The 24,553-nt window shown below is 36.5% G+C and overlaps 1 protein-coding gene across 3 annotated transcripts; it reads left to right on the plus strand.

The window, feature by feature from the left end:
* Positions 1 to 964: 964 nt before the first annotated feature.
* Positions 965 to 24,212, plus strand: mef2ab (myocyte enhancer factor 2ab). 3 transcript variants are annotated; one of them, XM_079584068.1, is made up of 11 exons: positions 998 to 1,118; positions 8,641 to 8,786; positions 9,422 to 9,606; positions 13,742 to 13,945; positions 16,376 to 16,510; positions 18,204 to 18,375; positions 18,676 to 18,735; positions 19,913 to 20,049; positions 20,857 to 20,974; positions 21,089 to 21,215; positions 22,539 to 24,212. In XM_079584068.1, exons 3-11 carry the CDS (start codon positions 9,553 to 9,555, stop codon positions 22,846 to 22,848), a joined length of 1,317 nt encoding a protein of 438 aa, XP_079440194.1. In that variant the 5' UTR covers positions 998 to 1,118; positions 8,641 to 8,786; positions 9,422 to 9,552; the 3' UTR covers positions 22,849 to 24,212. The 3 variants fall into 3 exon arrangements, with proteins under 3 accessions (XP_079440193.1, XP_079440194.1, XP_079440192.1); XM_079584066.1 differs by lacking the exon at positions 8,641 to 8,786 and adding an exon at positions 20,157 to 20,183; XM_079584067.1 differs by lacking the exon at positions 8,641 to 8,786 and having other exon boundaries at positions 965 to 1,118.
* Positions 24,213 to 24,553: the final 341 nt, after the last annotated feature.

A 24,553-nucleotide genomic window follows, 5' to 3' on the forward strand; every position in this document is an offset into this window, starting at 1 on the left:
AGTGGTTAATGTAGTCACTCTAATGATATGTAAATATATGCAAATATAATCATGTCTAATTGATTGTGCAAATGGGAAAAAAAATGTTTTCTCAACTGAGAGCAGAAACTGATTATTTTATAATTTTATAATAGTAATTTTATAACAGAAAGTATGGATAGATTTCATGAGATCTTACTCCATGCAGATATTCACCTCACAATTCTTCTTAGTGCTGTCTGCATCATTTTACATAAATTAAGATGCAAATACTTCAGCGCCTGTTATACTTGTTACCTTAGTAATTGTGAAATGTATGGTTTTATACTAGGTGATTTTATTCATTTAATTTAATTTTTTGTTCCTCAGCCTGGAAAAAGCTCCAGTCCTGCATTGTCACTGACTTCACGGAGACCGTTAACAGTCAGGCCTCTGTGATAAAACATCTCATAAATCTCCCTGAATGAAACATGTATTGTAATATATGTTCCTGTCCCTGACACTATATATACCCCTTGACAGGCCAACAGATGTCTCTCCTGCTCTTCATCTTCCCACTAAAACTAATGACATTTAGTCATCTACAGTCATAGTAGTTTACTGTAACATTTCCTTTATCAGTTTTACTTTATCTTCGTGTGTGTGCGTGTGTGTGTGTGTGTGTGTGTGTGTGTGTGTGTGTGTGTGTGTGTGTGTGTTTCCTCAGAATAATTAATTGTATGCACAGATGTTATTTATTTCGTATATGTCCTCACAATTCTTTATTTATGCACAAAAGTTGTTATAGATAGATAGATAGATAGATAGATAGATAGATAGATAGATAGATAGATAGATAGATAGATAGATAGATAGAAACTGTTGTGATATGAATATAGTAATTGTGAATACACTACTGCAGCAGGCTCGTGTAATGTATCTGTTATGTGGTGACCGGTGTGTGTGTGTTTGTGAGGTGGTGGAGTGGAAGGTCTCTGAAGGACACACTGATGTAGAGGGAGGAGGAGCAGCGAGCAGCGCGTGCACGAGTCCAACAATGACTCGGGATTACACAGTGTACATGATTCCTGCTGTTTAAATCCATTCGCTCGGTTTGCGCTCCTTTTGTCTTTCTGCAACTCGAAGGCGCCCGACTGAAGGTGAGAACTCTGCTCTCTGATGTAGCGATGTGGATTTAAACGCTTGTTGGTGAATTAATAAGTCGCATTAAGCAACGTAATTACACATTTGATTTAATTAGCTAACTAATTTCGTTGATAACGCGTGGCCTACTTAAGTTACGAGCAAGTGTGTGACGTCATTATTCGTCGCTTTTACGTGTTTTTGTTGTTGAACGTGTCTGTCAGTGATGTTGGGCTTGATGGAAGATAGAAAGTAGTTGCTGCCACTTTGGTTTGTAAAAAAGGCTTAATTCAATTGCACTGTAATCGTATGCTATTGTGATTTTTTTTTTTAAAGGTCTACATAAATAATCCAAATTCAGTTAATAATCACAAAGAATGTGTAACTTATGGCTACAGAGTGCATGTGAGTTTTGATGTCAGTTTACAGCATATGAGGCAATTTTGGAGCATAAAAATAATTAGACACTTAAAGCCACGCTTAATAATAGTCTATCAATGCATTATAAGAAATTATCAAGTGACATTTAATTATTTATTTATTTATTGTTCAAAATGATGGCAAAAAATGTAGTGTGAAGCTTTCTAAATATTAAATGTTATTAGAGCATGTCCATTGTTAATTCCATTGCCTATTATGTGAACACTAAAAATCTAATTGACATCAGTTGATGCAATTTATGTAAAATTAATAGCAAAATGGTTCAGAAGAAAAGCTTAACGAGTTTAACTGTTTATTGACATTGATGTTGCCACAGAAAAATTGACTTCAAATATTCTGACTACAATGCTGTGTTATGATGTTAAAAGTCAACGCATCAAGTTGATTGTTGTAAGAGGCGAGTACCAATGTCATGGCATTGATTCTCTTTCTTGTCAATGTAATGCAATGCACCTTAAGCCAACGCTTAACATATATTGGCTCTTTCAAACTAATGTTTTTCTACATGTAATTTTACATTTAATCAATTACATTTGATTAACAGCATATCTAACCTATCATATGCATGTTTTTTTAAATATATCATACCATTTCAATGGGCTTTATGTGTTTTTGAGCTGTCTATACTTCAGAAGAATTGACTTCATTCTCATGTGGGGTCTGTTCCAACAACACAGCCATAGACCTCTGGCTGCCTTCTGCCCGACCAACGCTCCACATGTTTGAAACGAAATAGATTTACCATCCTTTAGAAATTATACTCGATAAATACAGAAATCAAATATAATTGTCTCTAAATATTAGCTCCCCAGTCTGGCTTCCTGCAGACCCAAGAAGCTTTCTTTTGTGAAGTGTAAATAGAAACGTCTACACTTTGCCAAATCAAACTGTACATTAGATTTGAGGAAGGAGCATGAGTGCGCTTTATTAGACAGACTGTTAAGATTTAGTGATCGCAGCCAAACCTGAGGGCTTGAGGAGGGTTGGCGCTGTGCCTCCGGGACTGGACTGCCAACTACTCCAGGCTTTATTAAACTGTCTGGCGATGCGTAAAATACAGTGTAATACAGAATACAATTCTGTTGTGAACTTAGGCGACATGGCATATTGTTTCATTGTGCTAAACTACATCTGTAGCAAAGGTTAGAAGTATAAGTAATACGTTGCACGTTATGTTTGCTGTAGTGTCTTCTCATAAAATGGTGTAAAAAAACAATGATCCAAGGTTTGTGAGAACTGGGATGACAATTTTGTTAGGGGGATTTTTGAAAAATAGAATGTTATTCTTGAGATTTTTTTCTATTTCTGTATTACATGGCTCTCTCGTGGCATTCTGCAGTTGAATTATTTTCGCATAAATCCGCTGTTAATAGTTTAGTTTTTCAAGGGAAGCTCTTTTTTTTATGATGATGATGATGTGATGACTTTCACACAGGTTAAAGAAAGAAAGAAAGAAAGAAAGAAAGAAAGAAAGAAAGAAAGAAAGAAAGAAAGAAAGAAAGAAAGAAAGAAAGAAAGAAAGAAAGAAAGAAAGAAAAAGCAAGGAAGGAAGGAGAAAGAGAGAGAGAGAGAGAGAGAGAGAGAGAGAGAGAGAGAGAGAGAGAGAGAGAGAGAGAGAGAGAGAGAGAGAGAGAAATAGTTTAACTAGTTTATTTTCTCGCATCACTCTTCAAAAGTTATAAAACAATTTACATTCAAAAAGAGTGTTTGGTAAATAAACATCTAATAAGCATACAAGTACAGTCACTGAATAAGTGATACTGACCAACTGACTGACATTTACTATCAGATCAGAATCAATCAGATTTAGAACCTGATTAAAATCAGTGCAGTTCCATTCATACTTTCTTCCACCTGCCTTAAGAACATCAGTTGTGTCTTTTTCATTTCCGTTTACTCTTTCGACCTATAGTCAATATGGAGGATGAGGTTTCCTGATCTAATTGGAGTTGGCTAAGTCTTCTTTTAATCCGATTCCTCAAAGCAATCCTCTCGAGATCTGTTAAGGATCTTTGGTGTCACCTTTGACCCTGTAATGGTAGAACTGCAGCGGTTCACATATTATGGGCCTGACAAGTATTTCTGCAGGTACAGGGAGATTCGATTGTCTCTGTAAAATAAACTGGATTGTGTGCCAGCACTTTTATATTTTAGAAGGAATTGTTCTCGTAATAGTTGCTTCTTCAGAGGTTGAGGGTTTGTTGTAATATGTAATTCGTTAGCAATTATTTATTTCCATCGAGGATGTATTTTGCACAATCTGGGCTTTGTTCTCGCAGCTAGAACTTCAGATTTGGTTTCAGGTCTTATTTTTAGGACTGAATATTTGGACTGTATAACTAAGACGAATCACGCAATTGACACTGTTCTCATGCTCTCACGCCACACGTCCATATTCTCACGCAGTGGGAGCAAAGAGGACACAGACAATGTGCTTTTGATATGAAACAAAGTCTCAGCTTTTACATTTTGTACGTTTTGTTACGGAATTCAAACAATAAATACCGTTTTGGCGCTCTTAATGTGGCGTGACAGATATATCCTCAGTTCAAACAAAGCTGCAGCGTTGGGCATACGTCAACTGATCATCTCTTCCGTTTAATAGCACGAAATAAACATGTAGGAACATCAGATGGTATGTCGAAAGTATGTCTTGGTTAAGTATCTAACCCTCGTTCCCTGAAAGAGAGAACGGAGACGTTACGTCAATTCCACGGTCAGTTCAGACGTAACATCAAATGTGACTGACTGAAAGGGAACCAGTATGACTTACTGAAATCATGTCTCGAATCGCTCAAAACGTGTTTCAGCTACGGATAAAAAAGTTAGTAAACAATGTCATGTAACTACATTTACTTCAGAAAAGCCATTCAATGTCCATAAACTGTATAGTTAGCGAGATAAATTGACTCTAGAGTGGTGCTTTTTTTTTTTTACTAAAAAACTGCACTAAATTACATAGTCATTATACACTCTAAAAAAATATGGTTCTTTAAAGGTTCTTTACATGTAGTAACAGTTCTATTTAGTACCGTATAGTCCTGAAGAATTCTTTGCTGAAATGGTTAGAGTTTAGGGTTCTTTATTCCCGCCTTTTTGTTTTTCAAATCTGTAACTGTCAAAGCCTCCTCATAACTGATTTCCTGGAGCTCAGCTTTACAACTACAGTTACTACACAGACTGTCAACATACTCTCAACAGGTAAATAATTTTTTTCTTAAAATGTCTATAAATACCATTAAAAAATACCATTAAAAAACGGCCTTATAGGCAATTGTATACAAATCAGTTGTCAATTTTTAACTTTTAAAGTCCCCTGGTGGTGAAAATCAAGTTTTAATGTTGTTTATATGTCTATGTGGTGATTTTAATATGCTTTAAGACAAACCATGTGCAAATTCATAAGTCAACACCATTGCTGAACCAAAGACAGTCTCTCAAAAAAGCGAAATCGCTGGTGTATCTGACGTCACAAACTACCTTGTAACCAATCACGTCAACGAGTGATCGTCAACGAGTGATCGTCAATGAGTGGATCTATGAACTGGTGTGAGTGAGTGGAGGCGGGGCTAATTTGAACGCTTAAATATCATAAATTGCTTTAAAAAACGCTTAAATATGTCATTTTGGTGATCAAAGATGACTTTTAAGGGATAAAATGATTGACTACAGGGAGACTGTAATAATAATGTACCAGCTGACAGGGTTCCCTGTATAGTTTACAACATTAGTTAAGAAAGTTTTTTTTCTCCTTGAGAGTACTATATATCCAAATTAATTGATATTGAAATCAAATAAGCTCATTAATTCTCACTCCAAGCTGAACTCAAAAGTTGGCAGCCCTGTTGTTCAAACAATGAAGTCAATATTTGGTATATCTACATCCGTTGCTATTGTAATGGCTAAGACTTGACTTTCTTCTGCGACAACTGGTCACTGCGCCCCTGCTCACATTGCATGCATCCATTCATATATATGCTGACCAGATAAACCAAATAACGAAATGGTGTCAGGTCGAGACATTCCTGATTCGAACTAATTCAGAGACAGCATGAGATTAACGTACATTAGTTCTCAGTGTGGGCTTTATGATATCATGAACAAGCACAGCAGGATGGAGTCTGTCGGTAGCTCTTACGTCTGGGACTCAGCAGGGATTCTTTGGTTGTGTGTGCTTAAGTCGTACCATAAATAGGAAATGTTCTATTTGCTGAAAGGGCAGAATATTAACGAAAGAGTAAAAACAAATCTGAGGAGTTGATATTCTTGCAAAAACACTTCGGGAAGCCTGTAAGGAAAAGGAGTCTGGGGATATCTGGCGGATCTTATTAAATGTGTTTTGGAGAGACCAGTCAGTGTACAGCGATTGAGCTCTTTCTTCTATATGCAATTTGAGGTTTTATTGGGCTTTATTTGATGACTGTTATTAATGAATAATTTAATCAATGATTTGTGCCATGCTTTTTCTGCAGGATGATCTCTTTCATTTTATTTGGTTATGTGTGCATATTTTTTTCCGCATTGTGATTATATATCTCACAATTGCAACTTCATATCTCTATGCTGTGACTTATTATTGTGACTTTTTATCTCGCAATTGTTAGGTTATTTCTCTGCAACTAACTGTTCATATAATTGTGACTTTAATCTCTCAAAGCTAATTCATTTTTTTTTACAATTGCGACGTCACAGTAAAAGGACACTTAGCCTACTTTTTTTCTCTCAAAAATATTAAAATTATACTTTATTCAGCAAGGGTGCACTACAAAAGTAATTCAAAAGTGACAGTAAAGACATTTATAATGTTACAAAATATTTCAAGTTCAAATAAATGCCTTTTTTAAAACCTTAATTCTATTCATCAAAGTATCCGGAAAAAAACGTGTCACGGTTTTCACAAAATACACTTTTTACTGTATGTTTTGATCAAATAAATGCAGCCTTTCACTGTAAAAAATTATACAATCAATAAGTTGACACTTGTTTGTACATTGGTTTAAATTTTTAACAAAAAAAAATTATTATTCAAGATTTAACTAATTATTTAAGTCAGTTTAATATAATTTAAGTAGAAATTACTTAAACATCCAAGTTGATTGTACTCAAAAATTTAAGGCAGCAACTTTTTAAACTTTCTATTTACAGTGTGGTGAGCATAAGAGACTTCTTTCAAAAACCGACCCCAATGTGAATACTAATGGGATCATATTGAAACTTGCTGTAAAAGTCATTGTTTTTGGACTACTCCAAACTGATTATACACAGTTACAGAAGTTCACAGGCAGTTGTGAGTTTTAAACAAACCCGTCCAGAACTTGTACAATTAAACCTTGATGACATTTCCAAAAACTCAAGAATCTCAGTACCGTATATTGTTTTGTAAAGCCATCCGTCTGAATACTTCTACAAACATTCATGCAATAAAACAATCTAGTTAAATTACATCATAATAGATATAACTACATATGCAGATCTCTTTGAAGAGCAAAAACAAGGATATACAGTAATAAAAGGTTCAACAACAAAAGAAATACGACACGAGACCCCTGAAGCCAGATGTTTTGCAGAACGTATCTGTGTCCGCCTGCATTTATTATGGAAACAATCACAACTCTTAATTAACAGACGAGGCCTTGGTCGGATGCAGTCGTCCTCATATAAGACCACAGGGTATAATGCTGTGTTCATGCTTTGTGTAATGAATTATTAAGAAGGATTTATGTAAGGAGGCCAGACATGTACTCAGCTCCAGAGCAAGGCTATAAGTAAGATTATGTCATGTCTGTGTGCTGTGTGACAATGCCAGTAGTGTATCTGTCTGAATCGTATTGGTCTGCCGGAAACATTCATCCATCTGAGTCACTCTTTGTAAATTATGTTTTTTTTTTTTATCTGTAAGTGGAGAATTTAATCTTTTAGGTTCTTTTATGAGAATGTCTCAAATTAGTGACGTTTGATTTGAGTCCTTTCTACTGATTCACGGACGGACGGACGGACGGACGGACGGACAGAGAGAGAGAGAGAGAGAGAGAGAGAGAGAGAGAGAGATAGAGAGAGATAGATAGATAGATAGATAGATAGATAGATAGATAGATAGATAGATAGATAGATAGATAGATAGATAGATAGATAGATAGATAGATAGATAAATAGATAGATAGATAGATACATAGACTGTAAAAAAAAAGTTGAGAAAACTTAGAAGTTTAAGGCAACCAGCTGCAGGACATTTTTGAGTTTTCTCAACTTAGGGTCAATTAGTTGCACAAACTAATGTGTGTATGTTCAATCAATATAATATATTAAGTTGAACTATCTTGGTTGTTAAACTACCAATATGTTCAGTTGACTATAAATATTGCGTTTTCTCAATGTATAAATTTAATTTTAAGCAACCAGCTACAGGACTTTTTAGTTTACTCAACTTGAGTTTTATAGCATTTACAAACTTAAAGTTGTTAGTTCTCCCAACTTTAAATAATAATTTGGTCACACTGATCGGTCTAAATTTTTATTTAATCCATTTGTTTGAGTTATCTCAACTTTGTTCATGTTAAATAGTTTTAACTTTAGAATAAACTTTAAAAACTGAATTTGTCATACAAAACACAAGTTGGATTTTTTTTACAGGATAGATAGATAGATAGATAGATAGATAGATAGATAGATAGATAGATAGATAGATAGATAGATAGATAGATAGATAGATAGATAGATTGATTGATGAAAAGTGGTGTTTTATTAACCGCAGATGCAAACCCTCTTAAACAAGTGAAAGTACCGCTATGCAAACTACATTAATGCAAAACCTGGGCGGCAGAAGAGTCCCAAAGTGTACCTCACCGTTGCTGTGAAATTCACTTATATATTTGCGTGATGAATCTCTCAGCATCTGAATAGCATATCATTCCCACATGCATTTCATCTGTTATGTAAATAATTCACAATAAAAAAAAAGTTATAACTTTATAAGTAATATATGGCAATTTGTATAACACCATATTTTTATTCACATTAAATCCGAACTTACACTCCTATTAAACATTGCTGAAATATACAGTGATGTATATCGCATTGGTTCCTTCTCTTTTCACTTAGAGTTGATGGATCATATGTAAGGCATCTCGTTGGTTGCCCTGGTAACGGTGGAGCTGAGCGGGAAGGTGTGAAAGTGCAGGAATACGGGTGTTGTTCCTTTGTCTTCCATCAGATCTCAAGATCCGCTCCTTCACTGGGAACATCAGGTGGGATTTCTCCACAAACAGGTTTCCGAAGGACACGCTTTTTTAAAAAAAAGTCCTTGTAGCCAGTTTTTAGGTTTTATGAACTCCATAAACAGTTGGAGTGATCTTTTCTTATATTTCTTGGGAAGCATTCTGAGTGAGGAATAAATACGAGCAAAAGTAAGACCTTCATGTAATGTTTTATCTCTCTCTCTTGGGCTTGGATGTGTATTGTACAGTTCTGGAAGGAAACGACAGCATGCGCTGTAAATGAAAGTGATGATGGATGCTTTTCTTTCAGGATTCCCCAGATTACATGTTGTAATTGTAGATATATGAGGGATTGTGGTAGATTATGTGCGCTAGCAGCTGTACGATGTGATTTTAATGGGAAATAAATTCAGGTTAATGATAAACACTGTTGACAGTTTTCTTGCTCCCACAATCCAGTGTGTTTAGGATAATACTGCTGTTGTTTACACCAGCCAGCAAATCAGATTACAAGAGAGATCTCTAAAAATGGACATGTTCGAAAATGTGTTTGGTTATGCTACAGGTGTCTTTGAAATGTTGAGTGCAAATTATTATCATCAGTGACTCTTGTTTGTTCATGTGAATTGTGTGCAGTGCCTAACATCTCCTTGGCTCTCTTGCAGGTTCTGTTGTGGTGAAGCATGCAGAGAGCAGGTGTTTTCTTACGATGCAGTAAAGCCAGAACATAAACTACCATAACCACGGGAGAGAAAAGAAGATTTCCAATAGCGAAAAGAAAGAAAGGGAAGTGACAATGGGCCGAAAGAAGATACAGATTACCCGCATAATGGATGAGAGAAACAGACAGGTAAGATGAGGACGTCTGCTTTACAAATCCTGCAGGAAAAAAATGTGTCCGGTGTTTTCCAAGTCCATCTACTGTAGATCTGTAAATATATAAAGCTTTGAGTTGCTACTTCACTAGCAACTCAAGACTAATGTATTCGCCAGACTTTTCCAAACATAAGTGAATCAGTTCTTAAATCTACAAAGAGCCTTTGCACATTTTCTGTTATAGATAGGCTAAATATTGTGTTGATAAATATCTATTTTAAGTCATTTGCAAAAAACGATGTTGACTAAATAAATGACCATTACAAAATTTGGGGTCAGTAGATTTTTTAAAGAAATTAATATTTCCTGTATGTTCAGCAGGGATGCATTCAATTAACCAAAAGTGACAGTTAAGACTTCTAGTTACAAATATTTGGGTTTCATTCATTCAACTATCTATTCATTAAAGAATCATGAAGAAAATGTATCATGATTTCCACAAAAATATTAAGCAGCACAACTGTTTTTAACATTGAATAATAATAATAATACATGTTTCTTGACCAGCATATTAGAATGATTTCTGAAAGATCACGTGACACTGAAGACTGGAGTAATGATGCTGACATTTCAGCTTTGTCGTCACAGGAACAATATTACTGTTACTGGTCTCTAGATATCAACCTTAAGATTTGGAATCAAGAACCAGTTAAATTTTTTCATTGCCTTGATGGTTGCATACAGCAACAGAGACCAGTACAATCCGGTTCATGAGCGGATAACTACAGTATTATGATTTTTTTTTTTAAAGGAATTGGTCAAAAAGACTGACAAATCAGACACAAACTTAAACACGAAAAGTTTTTCGTTTGAAGCGACTCGCTGACTCATTTACTAAATCATTCAGAACGTTTCTTCAGAACAATTAAAAAGAAATCTGACCATTAAAATCCTTACAATTCCCATTTATTCCCACTTTAATGAACAGCATCAGATGCAGCCAAATGTATCATCATAAGCTCAATCTGTTTAGATGCCTTTTTATATATATATATATCTTACAAACTCCTTCATCTTTGTAGACCACTGGAGCACCAGGAACGTCCCACACCTTCAATCCTAACATACGTGATTTATTTCTGTTCAAATGAGCGCTCAGGAGTGCCCCATGTCTCATGTCTCGTGTTTAATGAATGCACAGGTCAGACTCCATGCGTCTGCACACAGGAGCTCTTGTGTGTGTTCCTCAGCGGACTGCAGTCCCTGTGGTGTGGTCGCAGTATTGAGAGCAGTTCAGGGCTCCACATCTCTCATTACAAGACTAGTCAGTCTGAGCGCTTGTACGGTCTCTCTCTCTGCCCCTGATGGCCATCACTCACAGCAAAACCACAGAGACAGGCCTGGATTTACCTAGTCTGCACTGGGATCTACATTTATAATTCTAACCAGCTCCACAAACCCTATCTTGTCTGGGCGCTCTTGTTCTGAAGATTATTTTTGGTACACACAGTGATTTACAATGAAGTTTTTTTTTTACTTATACATATAAATATATTCCTGTGTAAATTATTAATTCCTCTGTACTGTATGAAGTGATTTTGCCATTTGTTTTATACAGTATTATTAGAAATTAATTATCAGCAAGTTTATTTAAGGCTTCATTTATTTAAGTATGATGTAAAAAGCCTTAAAGGGATACTTCACCTCTGTAAAGATGAATGTGTATTTAAAATGGGTAATTTATGTAGTAGAAATGTGAAATTATTTTTGAATTTGGAGCCTTCTAGACTGAGAAAAGCCAGAAAATGTATTTGTGGCTCATGTGGATGAAAGACAACAACTCCCAGAATGCACTTGCTTCACTGCCCTACGAGGCCACGCCTACCGGGAACAGAGCGCAGTTAAACAACAAGGCTATGCTACTAGTGAGTCTCCATGAGTCTGCCCGGGATTTCGAGACCGCCCAAAATGTCCGGGATTCGGCTTTTGCGTTCTACAGTCGCCATTCATTATGTTTACTGTGGCGAGCAGGACGAGACTGAGGGCCGCGGGAGAACGGCGAGATTACTGATGAGCGACACCTGTGAGACGCACCGGTCTCGTATCTCTCACAGAGGAGCGGGAATTTTCTTAGCAATGTTAAAACGCACATCAACCCATCACTTGTTTAGCGTTCATGTAAATACTACATTCAGATTCACCAATCGGAATGAATTCAGTTAGACTGAAACAAAAGGTGTGCATGTAACCAATGAATGGCGACTGCAGAAAGCAAAAGCCGAATCCCAGACAATCTCGACGGCCGGACATGTCCGGGAAAAAGAGGATGGTAACCCCTACTACTCAGCTTTCTCCACAGAATAAGAACCTACTAGCTTAGCTTCCAAAAAAAGATGGCTGACACTATTTGTACATTGTGAGTGAGATCCCTCCCTCTATGGGCGGGTTGAAAACATGCGGATCTAGCGCCTTCTACTGGCTGTAGTTTTTAGCCTCTGGACAAAAAATCCTCCGATGACACAAAATTAAGTTTTTTGCGTCATCTGAGGATTTTTTACAGACAAAATATACATAAATCTCTTGTCTCAGGGGGATATGAGGGAGGGAAGCACGGTAATTTGAAAATACTACAGGTTTTACTGGTACAAAGCTTGATGCTAAATCCTGAAGTATCCCTTTAAGACTTCCTGTTAGCATAATCATTCACTAGAAAAAAAGGTATAGCTGTAACTGGGGCGGCACCCTTTCAAAAGGTATTAATATGTACACTTCAGGTAACAATATGTACCTTTATGTGCACCCTAAATAAAGTACAATGGTGTACCTTTTGAAAAGGTACTGCGCCAGTGACAGTGTTTGTACTTTATTTTATATGGGAGTGATAGAAAAGTCTCTTATGCTCATCAAGGCTGCATTTATTTGGTCCAAAAAACTGTATTTTAAAATATTTTTAAATGTTATTTATTCCTGTGATGATAAAGCTGAATTTTCAGCATCATTAGTCCAGTTTTCAGTGTTTCATTCTGTTTCACATTGTAAATTATTTATTCTTTTATTATCCAAAAGCGCTAATCATTCCTCATTCACCTCTGGAACTATGTTAAAGCTTTTTCAAAAGTGATTATACACTCTGACATTGACAACAAACATTGAAGGAGTTTGTTCTCAGTGTTTCATGCACTGTCGTAAGAATGTGTCCCTCAGCCGTGAAGTGCTTGAGATTCCTCCGGGAGGGCGATAATTGGCAGGAAACATGAGAAGATCTGGCAACTCAGACAGCTGGGTCCCATCAGATGGCCGTGAAGAGTGACTTCTTCTGATACTATTAATGAACATACACTTAGAAAGGAAAGAAAAAAACCAGCACAGAATCACAGTACTTTTTGTATGAGTATTAAAAGCTTAGAGTTGTTATTTCATTTTATTTATACTACCGTTTTAAAAGTTTGTTGAATGTTTTCTTAAATGTTTTTTTAAAGAAGCGTCTTATGCTCACCAACACTGCATTTATTTTAAAATATACTGAAATATACTAAAACAAAAAAATATTTTGAAATATTATTACAATTTAAAATGTGTTTTCTGTTTATATATATATATATATATATATATATATATATATATATATATATATATATATATATATATATATATATATATATATATTATTCCTGTGATGTTAAAGCTAAATTTTCATCCAGTCTTCAGTGTCACATGATCCTTCAGAAATCATTCTAATATGCTGATTTGCTGCTCAAGAACCATTTCTTATGATTATCAATGTTAAAACAGTTGAATAGAAAGTTCAAAAGGACAGCATTTGTTAATTTTATTGTATTATTTTTATCATATGTGTTTACTCTCACTTTAAACCAATGTAATGCATCCTTGCCGAATAAAAGTATTCATTTCTTAATACATATTGTGTAGATGTAGACATTTAGAGTTCAATATTTGTTTCTACATCCATAATTTACAGTTTTCTCTGTTTTTAGATGTAGTTTTTTTTCAGATGTATCTTTTGGTTTGTGCAAAAACCACATCCGTCAGTGAACAGATCTCTTCAAGTTACTTGAACTCTTCATTTGATATCTATGACATCGATGATAACATATACACCTTTAAGGAGGTTGCTCTGATTTCTGCTATTTCTCCTATCATTTTCATAGGTGACATTCACGAAGAGGAAGTTTGGTCTGATGAAGAAGGCGTATGAGCTCAGTGTTCTCTGCGACTGTGAAATAGCCCTGATTATCTTCAACAGCTCCAACAAGCTCTTCCAGTACGCCAGCACGGATATGGACAAAGTCTTGCTGAAATACACCGAATACAATGAACCGCACGAGAGCAGAACCAACTCTGACATTGTGGAAGTAAGTGGCTACACAGCTCAAAAGCAAAATTAAATCTCTGTTGTGATTTGTTCCGATTTAATTACCAGTTTGAAATTGATTGGAAAAAGATGAAAGATTTTAAATCAAGTTTCCACATATTCTGTCAAGAAACAATTAGTTGGCTCAATTGCTGTATTTTCGATCTCAAAATAAAAATTCTAAAATACTTATCAGCATTGTACATTTTTTAGTCGGCGTGAAATGGAATTTGCGGTAGGCATTTCTTCCCTGTTGTGACGTATATCTGAGAGAAACAGCTTCTCAAACGAGGAAAAACTTAGGGCGGGGCTTAATTTTGTCCATTGAGAATTGATTAGCTGGTTTGCTATTGGTGGATCTCATGTGAGTGACAGGTTGCCCCGCCCTCACGCCAGAAAAGAGAAGAGAAGAGAAGACGCTGCAAGAGGGAAGGAATGTTTTTTAAAACAAAGATTACGAGGGCACACGAATAATAATGTGCACGGATAAATAATTTACAATAAACTAAAAACAAGAGTTGACATATAAAGATTGCATGCAACCCATTTAATGTGCTTCAGATATCTCTTTTAGTAGTGATTGATTTCTTCTGAATCTTATGACCCATATCTGATCTCACAGAAGGGCCTTTAACAGATTACACAAATGCACCTTGTAGCAGAAGCATCTGGAGATGCGGGCTGCGTTTACCGTTGTTGTAATGCAGTTAGCAAACAGTTGGTCTGCATCTCGAGCACGCAGGCTGGAGTAATTATAGATCTCGGTCTTCTGTGAGGCATGTGCTCAAATTACATCTTCATTGTCACATGCATTTGCTTCATTTACAATTAGCATGTGAAGCTAGCCAAGGCTGTTCTGTGCTTTTCCTTTTGCCAAGGTATATAAGCAATTGTCATCTGTGTTTACATTTATCCATAGCTTTCATCAAAAGCGACTCGTACACTACCAGTAAAAAGTTTGGAATAAATAATAGATTTTTTATATATTTTTGAGAGTCACTTATGCTCACCAAGGCTGCATTTATTTGAACCAAAATACAGTAAATACATTATATTGTGAAATATTATTACGGTTTTAAAGAATTGTTTTCTATTTGAATATATTTTAACATGAATTTTCAGTATCATTACTCAGTTTTTGCTGAGTAATGTTCTTGTGGTCACTGATAAAACATTTTTCAGGATTCTTTGAATGAACAGCATTTATTTGAAATAGAAATCTTTTTTTGTTTGTCTTTTGATATAGGAGACTTCTTTTTTAAAAAAATCTTAATTATTCCAGACTTTTGACTGGTATGTCCGGTAGTGTGTACATTTTTTGTCTTAATAACCCCAAAAAATTCTACATGCAATATTTGTTGTGATTGCGAGACTATTTTCAGTTGAGATGCCAGATTTAAAGTAAATGGTGAATGTTCAGGGTCTAGATATCTGTAGCTAAATGCTGGAGCTGAAGTCATGTGAACAGATTTTCTGCGAGTGGTGCTAATTGGTTGTAGCTAAAAATAAAGATCCAGTCTTATCCAACATTCATACCGAGGAAACCTGAGATACTATCAGTCAAGGATGTGGCACTTTTGGCAAGCGCTGCACTCATTAGCGGCTATTAATCACGAATCGCTTGCGTGTAACCAGGAATGCATTTCTGAATCTAAGTTATGTGTACTGGTCTCACATTAGCATAACCTACCTTGTTTTACAGTATATTTGTATAACTAACTATGAGCTTTCATTTGATATTCTGTTATAGTATCCATCCAAATAGGGATTATTATAAAGATTAAGGATGCTTATCTTGAGAAAAAAAAAGTAATAAACCTCAAAAAATTCTTTTTTAAATTAGTATACAATTTCTCAGTGATTATTGTGTCATTTTTGTATTTATCAACATTTATTGGAGGTCTACCATTGGAGGACTCTTTCACATTGATTACTCAATGACTAGACTGAAAGTGGTCATGAAATGCATTAACTTCTCCAACATCCTATAGCCATCAAACCTAGACAGCCTGGAGTCGGTGATGATGATGATTTGTTCGGGGCAGATCCTGTCAAATCAGTCATTGCATATCTTTTTGGTTTTGATTACTATTAAAGTGTAGATTTGTTTTCCAGAATCTCTTAGGTGAGCTCTTGAAGTCATTGGTGTAATATAAGCCAAACATTAAAGCACAGAGTTACAGCATTACAGACACTTGAGGATGAGATAAGCTTCTGATTTCCATTCACTCTCATAATGGCTCTTAAACTGCTGCAAGAGGGTCCTCAATCTGCTGTCCTGCACTTAAACTTTTGCTTTAGCACTCTGATGTTCTGTAACAGGCCTGAAAATATGCATGGACTGAATACCTGCACTCAGTTTGACCTTTCATTTCCAATGGGATGTAGATTTTTACTACCATCATACATCATTCTGTGCTGCTCCCTCCAGGTGCTGAGCAAGAAGGAACACAGAGGTTGTGACAGCCCAGATCCAGAATCTTCATATGTCCTCACGCCTCACTCGGAGGAGAAATATCAGAAGATTAATGAAGAGTTTGACAACATGATGAGAAATCATAAAATTGTAAGCAAAGTTTGATACGTGTGTTTTTCGTTATATACACTACCTTTCAAAAGTTTGGGGTAGTCAAAGTTTCAATGTCAAATTTTCAATTTTTGAAAGTCTTATAAAGCCTTACCAATGCTGTCCTAGTTCCAACCATCAAGAACATCCTAGCAACCGCATACGGTATGTAGTTCTTGTTTAAAGGCACAATATGTAGGATTTAAATATCCAAAAACCAAACAGTGTAATATTTTTTGTTGACTTGTGTATTTACATTATTCCAAATGTTTCCAACAGTGTTTAAAGTTCCCCTGTAGTCAATCATTTTAGTCATTTTAAAACTCATCTTTGATCACCAAAATGGCATATTTAAAAGTTTTACCTTGATAAAAAATGTGTCGTGCCTTAAAATAGCTTGAATGTAACTCTACACCCTTGCCTCATGTAGTATATACATGGTTCTATGAATATGCAAATTAGCCCCGCCTCCACTCTCTCACACCAGCTCAGAGATCCACTCGTTGGCGATCACACTTTGACGTGATTGGTTACAAGGTCGTTTGTGACGTCAGAAACACCAGCGAGTTCAAACCGCGTGTTTGAGACTGTGTTTGGTTCACTGCAGTTTTAAAGAGAAAATACTCAGCAATGGTGTTGACTTATGAATTTGCACATGGTTTGTCTTAAAGTTCACTAAAAACACCACATAGACATATAAACAACATTAAAAGCTTGATTTTCACCACAGGAGGACTTTACATTCAGAGAAATCAGCTATTTTAAGTAACGGCCCGTGTCACTGTCGCCTGACAATGACATCATTGATTTCCATGAAAACACCAAAGACGCTTTAATAATGATAATAATAAAAAAAATGCTTTAATATATTATGCGTTTTATTAGACAGGTGAGCAACTGTTTGGATACTTTTATCGACAGGAAACGAATCTCAACACGGCTAGTCTTATTGTTTGCATCTCTTGTTTTCTTGATTTACTGCGAGGAACATGTTTGTGTCATGCCTCAGAGACAACTCTATTTTGTCAAGTGGCTAACATAGCAAAATCAGAAAGAGCTTCATTTGTAGTAACTGCAATAATCATAAAATAGCCATAAACAGTGGTGAGTTTTTGTAGTGAGTATACTGTGACAAAAAAAGTATACAAAAAGTGACCAAATTCCGTGACGTTCTGCTTTATACAGTAAGTTCCATTTGTGAGTGGATTACGCGATTCGATCCGTGTCGCTTCACAGACGGGGTGAATTTATGAATGAAAGTGTGAAAGTTCTGAAACAAAACGAAGTTGTTACGTATACGGCGTATACCTGCGTATCACAGACTACACCACTGGCCATAAACAACGATACGAAAGGAGCGGCAGCGGCCGACTGCGGCATAAGCATAATAAAAACAGTGATGTAAAATGTCCCAGACTCTTGGCTCCGCCCTGCTTCACTCCACAGTAACGTTAATAACACTTTACATTAGCTCACCTATGAACATAATTTCTGCCTAAGCCCGTCGGATGTTTCCGTCGGCTGAAGATGACAACTCCCATGATTCCACGCTCATTCATAATATCATCAAGCCACGCCTTTGTTATTGTTTTGATTAAGCGACCTCTTGTGGTGAAACTTACATACTGTGCCTTTAATCGAACTTCATCCCTGGACGTCCCTCTCAATATTCTCTCATCTCTGTCTCCATCAGCCGGCTGCTTTGGGTCACCAGAGTTACTCCATGCCTTTGCCCGTCACCAACCCCGCCACCCTTCCCTACAGTACAGACAGCTCACTGGACACCCCAGTGTCCCTCAGCGGGGCGAACATACTGTCTCTGTCCTCCAACGGCTTCCAGAGCACCAACAGCACTGCTGTCATAGGTCAGGATCTACATCATTAACACACATGTTTTTCAAAGCAAAACCATCATAAATAATGCTGTGGTGTTCAATGCTAATTCCAGTGAGGTTTTGAGGTAGTTTTGAATGCCAATGGTTGAATATGATAATCGTTAATTTCCATGGTAAATATCAAAATAGCTTTTTTTTGTGTTTATGTCTTGTCAAACTATGCTTTAAGGAATCGGTCTCATACATTTAGAAATGAAACATTAATTTATATCTCTTAGGTTTAAACCTCTTTAACAGAAGGTATTGTTTCTTTGATTAATTTATGTTCAGATGGTATACCAGGTTCCTCAGACGTCCCACTTCCAAATGGTGTGCACTCCAGTCATGTGGGTAGGTGCTTTTTTGGTTAACTTATACAATGTGTCTGACCGTGATGATAAAGTTCCACTAAGTAACAGTTTGTTTAAAGAACACTTAGTTTATTTCTAAGCTTGCTCTGTAATTATATTTACATTCAAAACATCCACAAATCAGATAAATGTTTCTTAAAGAGCAGGATTTGTATTTTGTAGATTTACTGTATTATCAGCATGAAGCCACAAAATGTTCTCTATACTGTACTGCACATACTGTTCTTAAAGGAAGCATGTAAGTCCATACATACTCTTTTCATCTCCGTGCGTGCCGTAACTCTGTCTGACACAACCACCGCTAGCCTAGCTTAGCAAAAAGACTGGAGGTAAACAGCTCCAGCTAGCATACTTCTCCCAATAAGTGACAAAATAACGTCAACATTTTCCTATCTATGTTGTTATTTGAATATTCACAGCGTGTTCAAATAACAAGGTCACATGAGACAGCCATCTTCTAACCGTATACATACTGGGAACTATATTCTCAGAAGGCGAGGCACTGCTACTTCTGCGGAGTGATTTGACATATAGTTCCCAGTATGTATACGGTTAGAAGATGGCTGTGTCTCATGTGACCTTGTTATTTGAACACGCTGTGACTATACAAATCACAACATAGATAGGAAAATGTTGGCGTTATTTTGTCACTTATTGGGAGCAGTGTGCTAGCTGGAGCCGTTTACCTCCAGTCTTTGTGCTAAGCTAGGCTAGCGGTGAGTGCGTCAGACAGAGTTACGGCACGCACGGAGATGAAAAGGGTATGTATGGACTTATCTAACTCTGGGGGATACAGTGAATAAGCTAAAGTCCCAAAAAGTCAGTGTGTTCCTTTAACCCTCTATGAAAGTATCTGAATGTCAGAGTTTATATGGCTCCCTCTGTGTGTCAATACCTGGTGTGGGCAGGATGTGAGGGCACGACCTCATGGAAGTTGATTTCTTTATCCACTAGTTCTTCCTGCGCTCCTGAGACCATTTTTTTGTGTTAATGAAATATTCCAGTTTAAAGACAAGTGAAGCTCTATATATGCTGTCAATTACCATAGAAAACAATTCAGATTTTTCTCTCAGTAAAATAGTGTTTTATTTATTTATTTTTTAATTCAGAAATTATGCATAAAAGTAAATACATTTATAATGTTGTGCCTTATTTAGCCAATGGCTTCGTCAGTGGCTCGGAAGGAAGTCGAATGGGAAAAGCCGTTTCTGCAAAACCTCAAGCCTCGTCCACAGTGGGCCGCACACCTGATCTGAGAGTGCTCATTCCTCCTCAGAGCACCACTTCTTCACTGGTGAGAGCAGCTTTATCTGCCATGTGTCAGAGAAACATCCTGAAATCATTAGACAGTGAGAGAGTATTGACCTGCCTGAAACGCCCCTTAAATCTTTTTCTTGCAAGCTGCCAGAAGAAGGAGAGGAACATTTGGTAAGGGGTGTTTGATCATGTTTTATTCAGAAGAGCTTTTCAATAATGACTCATTATCTAGGTCATGAAAATTGTAAGAAAATCACTTTAATTACAGCTGCCTGGTGTTCAACATTTACATGCTTCTGAGGCCATCTAGTGGTTCTTTGACACATTACAGTCAACGCTTTAATTTAATTCAAGTTTAACTGAAAACCAAAGATTATTTGGACACTTAGGACACATCCATCCATATTTCTTTCCTTCCTTCCTTCCATCCATCCACCCATCCATATATCTGTCTGTCTATCCATCCATCTATTTATCTGTCTACTATCTATCTATCTATCTATCTGTCTATCTATCTATCTATCTATCTATCTATCTATCTATCTATCTATCTGTCTATCTATCTATCTATCTATCTATCCATCTATCTATCTAAATATCTAAATATCTGTCTGTCTATCCGTCCATCCATCCGTTTGATAATGTTTTATTCAGAAAAACTCCAGCTCTCTGCATTGTTTTGCAAAACAGTGATGTGTGATGAATAGTGATGTATGATAAACAATGAATAGTGAGTATAGATTGAATCTATTTTTGTTGTTGTCTGTAAATACCTTTTTTTAAGCTCATTTATCTCCACACAAATCAACCCCTATTGTTTCCACCATTTCTATTTAAACCTCAGAGAATAGACAATGCTCAGTCCAGCCAATCACTGACCACACCTGTGGTATCCATGGCAACCCCCAGCCTGCATCCCCAGGGCTTTGTGTACTCAGCCATGACCTCATCATTCAGTACAGGTATATCATTGACCTAAGCATAATAAATCATCTAATAACACCATGTTATGTTCCCCTGGACATCATGTCACTACGAATGACTGTTTTACTATTTAACTCTTTCGTTCCTTGCAGATTTTGCCTTGAGCAGTGCAGAGGCCAGTTCTCTACACGGCTTCAGTTCATCAGACGATGTCACATCCGGTCCAGGGTCGTCATGGAAACACAGCCGACACAGTCAGCCAGGGTTCAGCGCTCAGAGGTGAGAACATGACATAGAGGTGTGATGCCACATTGTGGTCCATTTTGGGCATGAATTTCCTTCATTCACCTAAAGTGTTAAAGGGCGCCTATTATGCTACTTTTTACAAGATGTAAAACAAGTCTGATGTCCCTAGGCCTAGAGTGTGAATGTGAACTTTTAGCCCAAAATACTCCACAGATCATTTTTTATAGCATGTTAAAGTTGCCATTTTTGGGCGGTGAGCAAAAACGCGCCGTTTCTGTGTGTGTCCCTTTAAATGCAAATGAGCTTGTATTGACCCTCGTTCACAAAGCAGTCTGGAGTGAAATGATTTGCGCAGACATAAACGAGTTTAGGTATATTTTGTGGCGCATTACTAATCCACTGCGTCCTCAGTGGCTCAAGTCGGATGACGGGAGAAAATGAAGACTCTTACTGTATGTTCACTCTTACATCCAGCAACAGAAAACCGGGATTGCTTACAAGACATTGTCGGCTTTGGTTTAATGGGGATTTAAAAAAAAGGAGTGGGTGGATTTTTATCATTGTTGGGTGATTGTGTTCACGCACTGCCTACTGACATTTGTGTCCACACCATGTAATAGTGGATTTTGCATAATAGGTGCCATTTAAAGCACATGACATTGGCAAATACTTCCAGTCTTTTGTCATACAAGAGAATTAAGGGTCGAAAGATAAGAAAAAAGTTGTTTGAAAAGTGAAAGTGGAGTTCGAGCTGTAAAACCAGTTCAAGCAGTTTTTCTTTCTTTTTCTCTTTTATTCAAAAGTGAAAAAAGTGGGGGGGAAAGCCTGACCATCTTAAACTGGTCGGTAAGATTTTTTTTATGTTTAATGAAAGAAGTCTCGCCAAGAACGCTCATCAAGGCTGCTTTTATTTGATTAAAAAAATAGAGTAAAATTGTGAAATATTATTACAGTTTAAAGTAACTGTTTTCTATTGGAATGTATTTTAAAATGTACTTCATTCCTGTGATGGCAAATCTGAATTTTCAGCATCATTACTCCAGTCTTCAGAAGTCTCATGATCCTTCAGAAATCATTCTAATATGCTGATTTGCTGCTCAGGAAAAAAAAAAAATCGTATTATTATCAGTATTGAGAACACTGCAGTATTTTTATGGAAACCATTTCTTCAGGATTCTTTGATGAATACAAAGAAAATTTGAAATCGAAATCTTTTGTTACATTACACATGTCTTTACTGTCACTTTCTATCAATTCAATACATTCGTGCTGAATAAAAGTATTAATAAACAAAAAAACGGCCGAAACTTTTTGAATGTTAGTGTAAATACTGATAACCGTCCTTGTTATCTCTAGAACCACACAACTTCAAGTTCAGGCCTCGGACTCTTCCACCGTCTCCATCAAATCAGAGCCCGCGTCCCCCCCCAGACACCCGGTGTACCCCGCCATCCACACCAGGCCGCGGCCCAACTCCACGCAGGAAGTGGGCCGTTCTCCTGCCGACAGCTTCAGCTCTTCTGGGAGCTCATATGAGGGCAGTGACCGCGAGGACCAGCGGCTGGACTCTCACACGGCCACCGCTATATCAGCACAGGGCACTCGATCATCACCCGAGATGGAGAACTCAGTCAAACGCATGCGCACAGACAGCTGGGAAACTTGACAGCGGATGGCTCTTTAAACAAGTCAAGTCTCTGTCGACGGATATGCAGACTGCCGCTCTATCACGTTTTGTCCAACAAACAATGTGAAGACGCCTTTAAAGCAACAGTGAAAGTTCTTGTAAATGTGTGCAGGTGTTTTGTTTGAAAATTTACATTTTCATATTGTTAAAGATCTAAGTTATGAAGTGTCTTACACTTATTTTTTTTTTGTCAATAGAGGATTAGCCTTGCTGCATTATTTGCAGTATATTATTTTTACAAGTGTGTTTTTTTATCTTTTGTGTTTTTATCCGAATCCTCAATCAAAAGCGTATAAATATTGATTGGGATATTTGTTGGTATTTAGTGTATGCATTATGGATCACATTTTACAAGACATTTTATTTGATTTCGTTTTTGTGCTACGGGCACAGAACTGTTTGAAATAGGAAACTTACAAAACCTCTGTGGAGTGTTTACTTGTCTCTGTCAAGTTTTAGATGAATCTCAGGTATCTGCATTTCAATCATCAACAGTCGGTCAAATGACACTTTCAGATATCTCAAGATTTGTGGAGAAAAGATGATAAAATGTCCCACCAGGGCCTATTAACATCCCTAGAGGATGACAAAATGAGCTAAAAATCATAAAATTGCCTTTCTTGAAACCACAATCCCTCTGTAAGAGAACACAGTTTAAAAATGTCAATTTTGCAGATCATTCGAAAATTAATTAGTGAATTAGATATTTAATATAATTTATATGATGTAAATAATGTTACTTTAAAAACCCTGTATTTAACAAGCATTTAAAAATATATACAGAATATTTAAATATGTTTTTATCCATAATTCAGACTCTGCTGAATGTAAAGGAACAGTTGAGCTTTAAGTCCGTTTACCAGTTGTTATGTGAACATTGAGCCCACTGTCTCCCATGAGATGATGTTTAGATTTTTTCCTCTTTACTGACTCAGTAAATATTCGTACATGCCATACAAAATCATTTCACACTTGATGTCAATGCAATCTATGGAACTCCCACTGGTTGTCTTAATATTGTTCACAAATCAAGATACTGACCCCTTTATTGTTTGTACACCATCATAAATGGCAATAAACATCATGTTAATCAGTTCTGCCGCTTTTATACTTTTCATGTATATAATTATTAACTCGGTTGTTTACTTCTGTGGAAGGTTGTTTAACAGGATGTGAATCCTTTGATGATGTTTGAGGTTTTTTTCCTCATCACCACAGAAGCATGCAGGGCTCACATTTTTCCTTCTGTTTCTCATTTGTTTTGCACTAAACAGGGATTTGTTTAGGTTTCTAATACCATATATACTGTAACTTTAAATTTAGTCAAGGGATTTTTTTTTTGAGTGATCAGAGCAAACTACCTTTGCATAATACATGTGAATTTATGTCTGCAAGAATGTATGCTTTGAGTTACATAAATATGCATTGAGTCAGTGATGTATTGCATCAGTAATTGCAAAAAAAGATAAAGTTTAACTAATTTGTCTTTTAACAGCGGATGCTTTTATCTAAGGCTTCTTACAATATGCTTATTCAAGTGATGTTACATCTGGATCAACCTGAAGGCCAAGTGCCCGAAAATATATAGGCTTATGAATACCTAGTAGTAGCCTACTATCAATTAATCCATAAAAACAAACACAACTAACTTTATTTATCCATAATTTCCATAATTCCTTTTTAC

Source organism: Phoxinus phoxinus, assembly GCF_949152265.1.
Source record: "Phoxinus phoxinus genome assembly, chromosome: 2".
NCBI classification, from domain to species: Eukaryota; Metazoa; Chordata; class Actinopteri; order Cypriniformes; family Leuciscidae; genus Phoxinus; species Phoxinus phoxinus.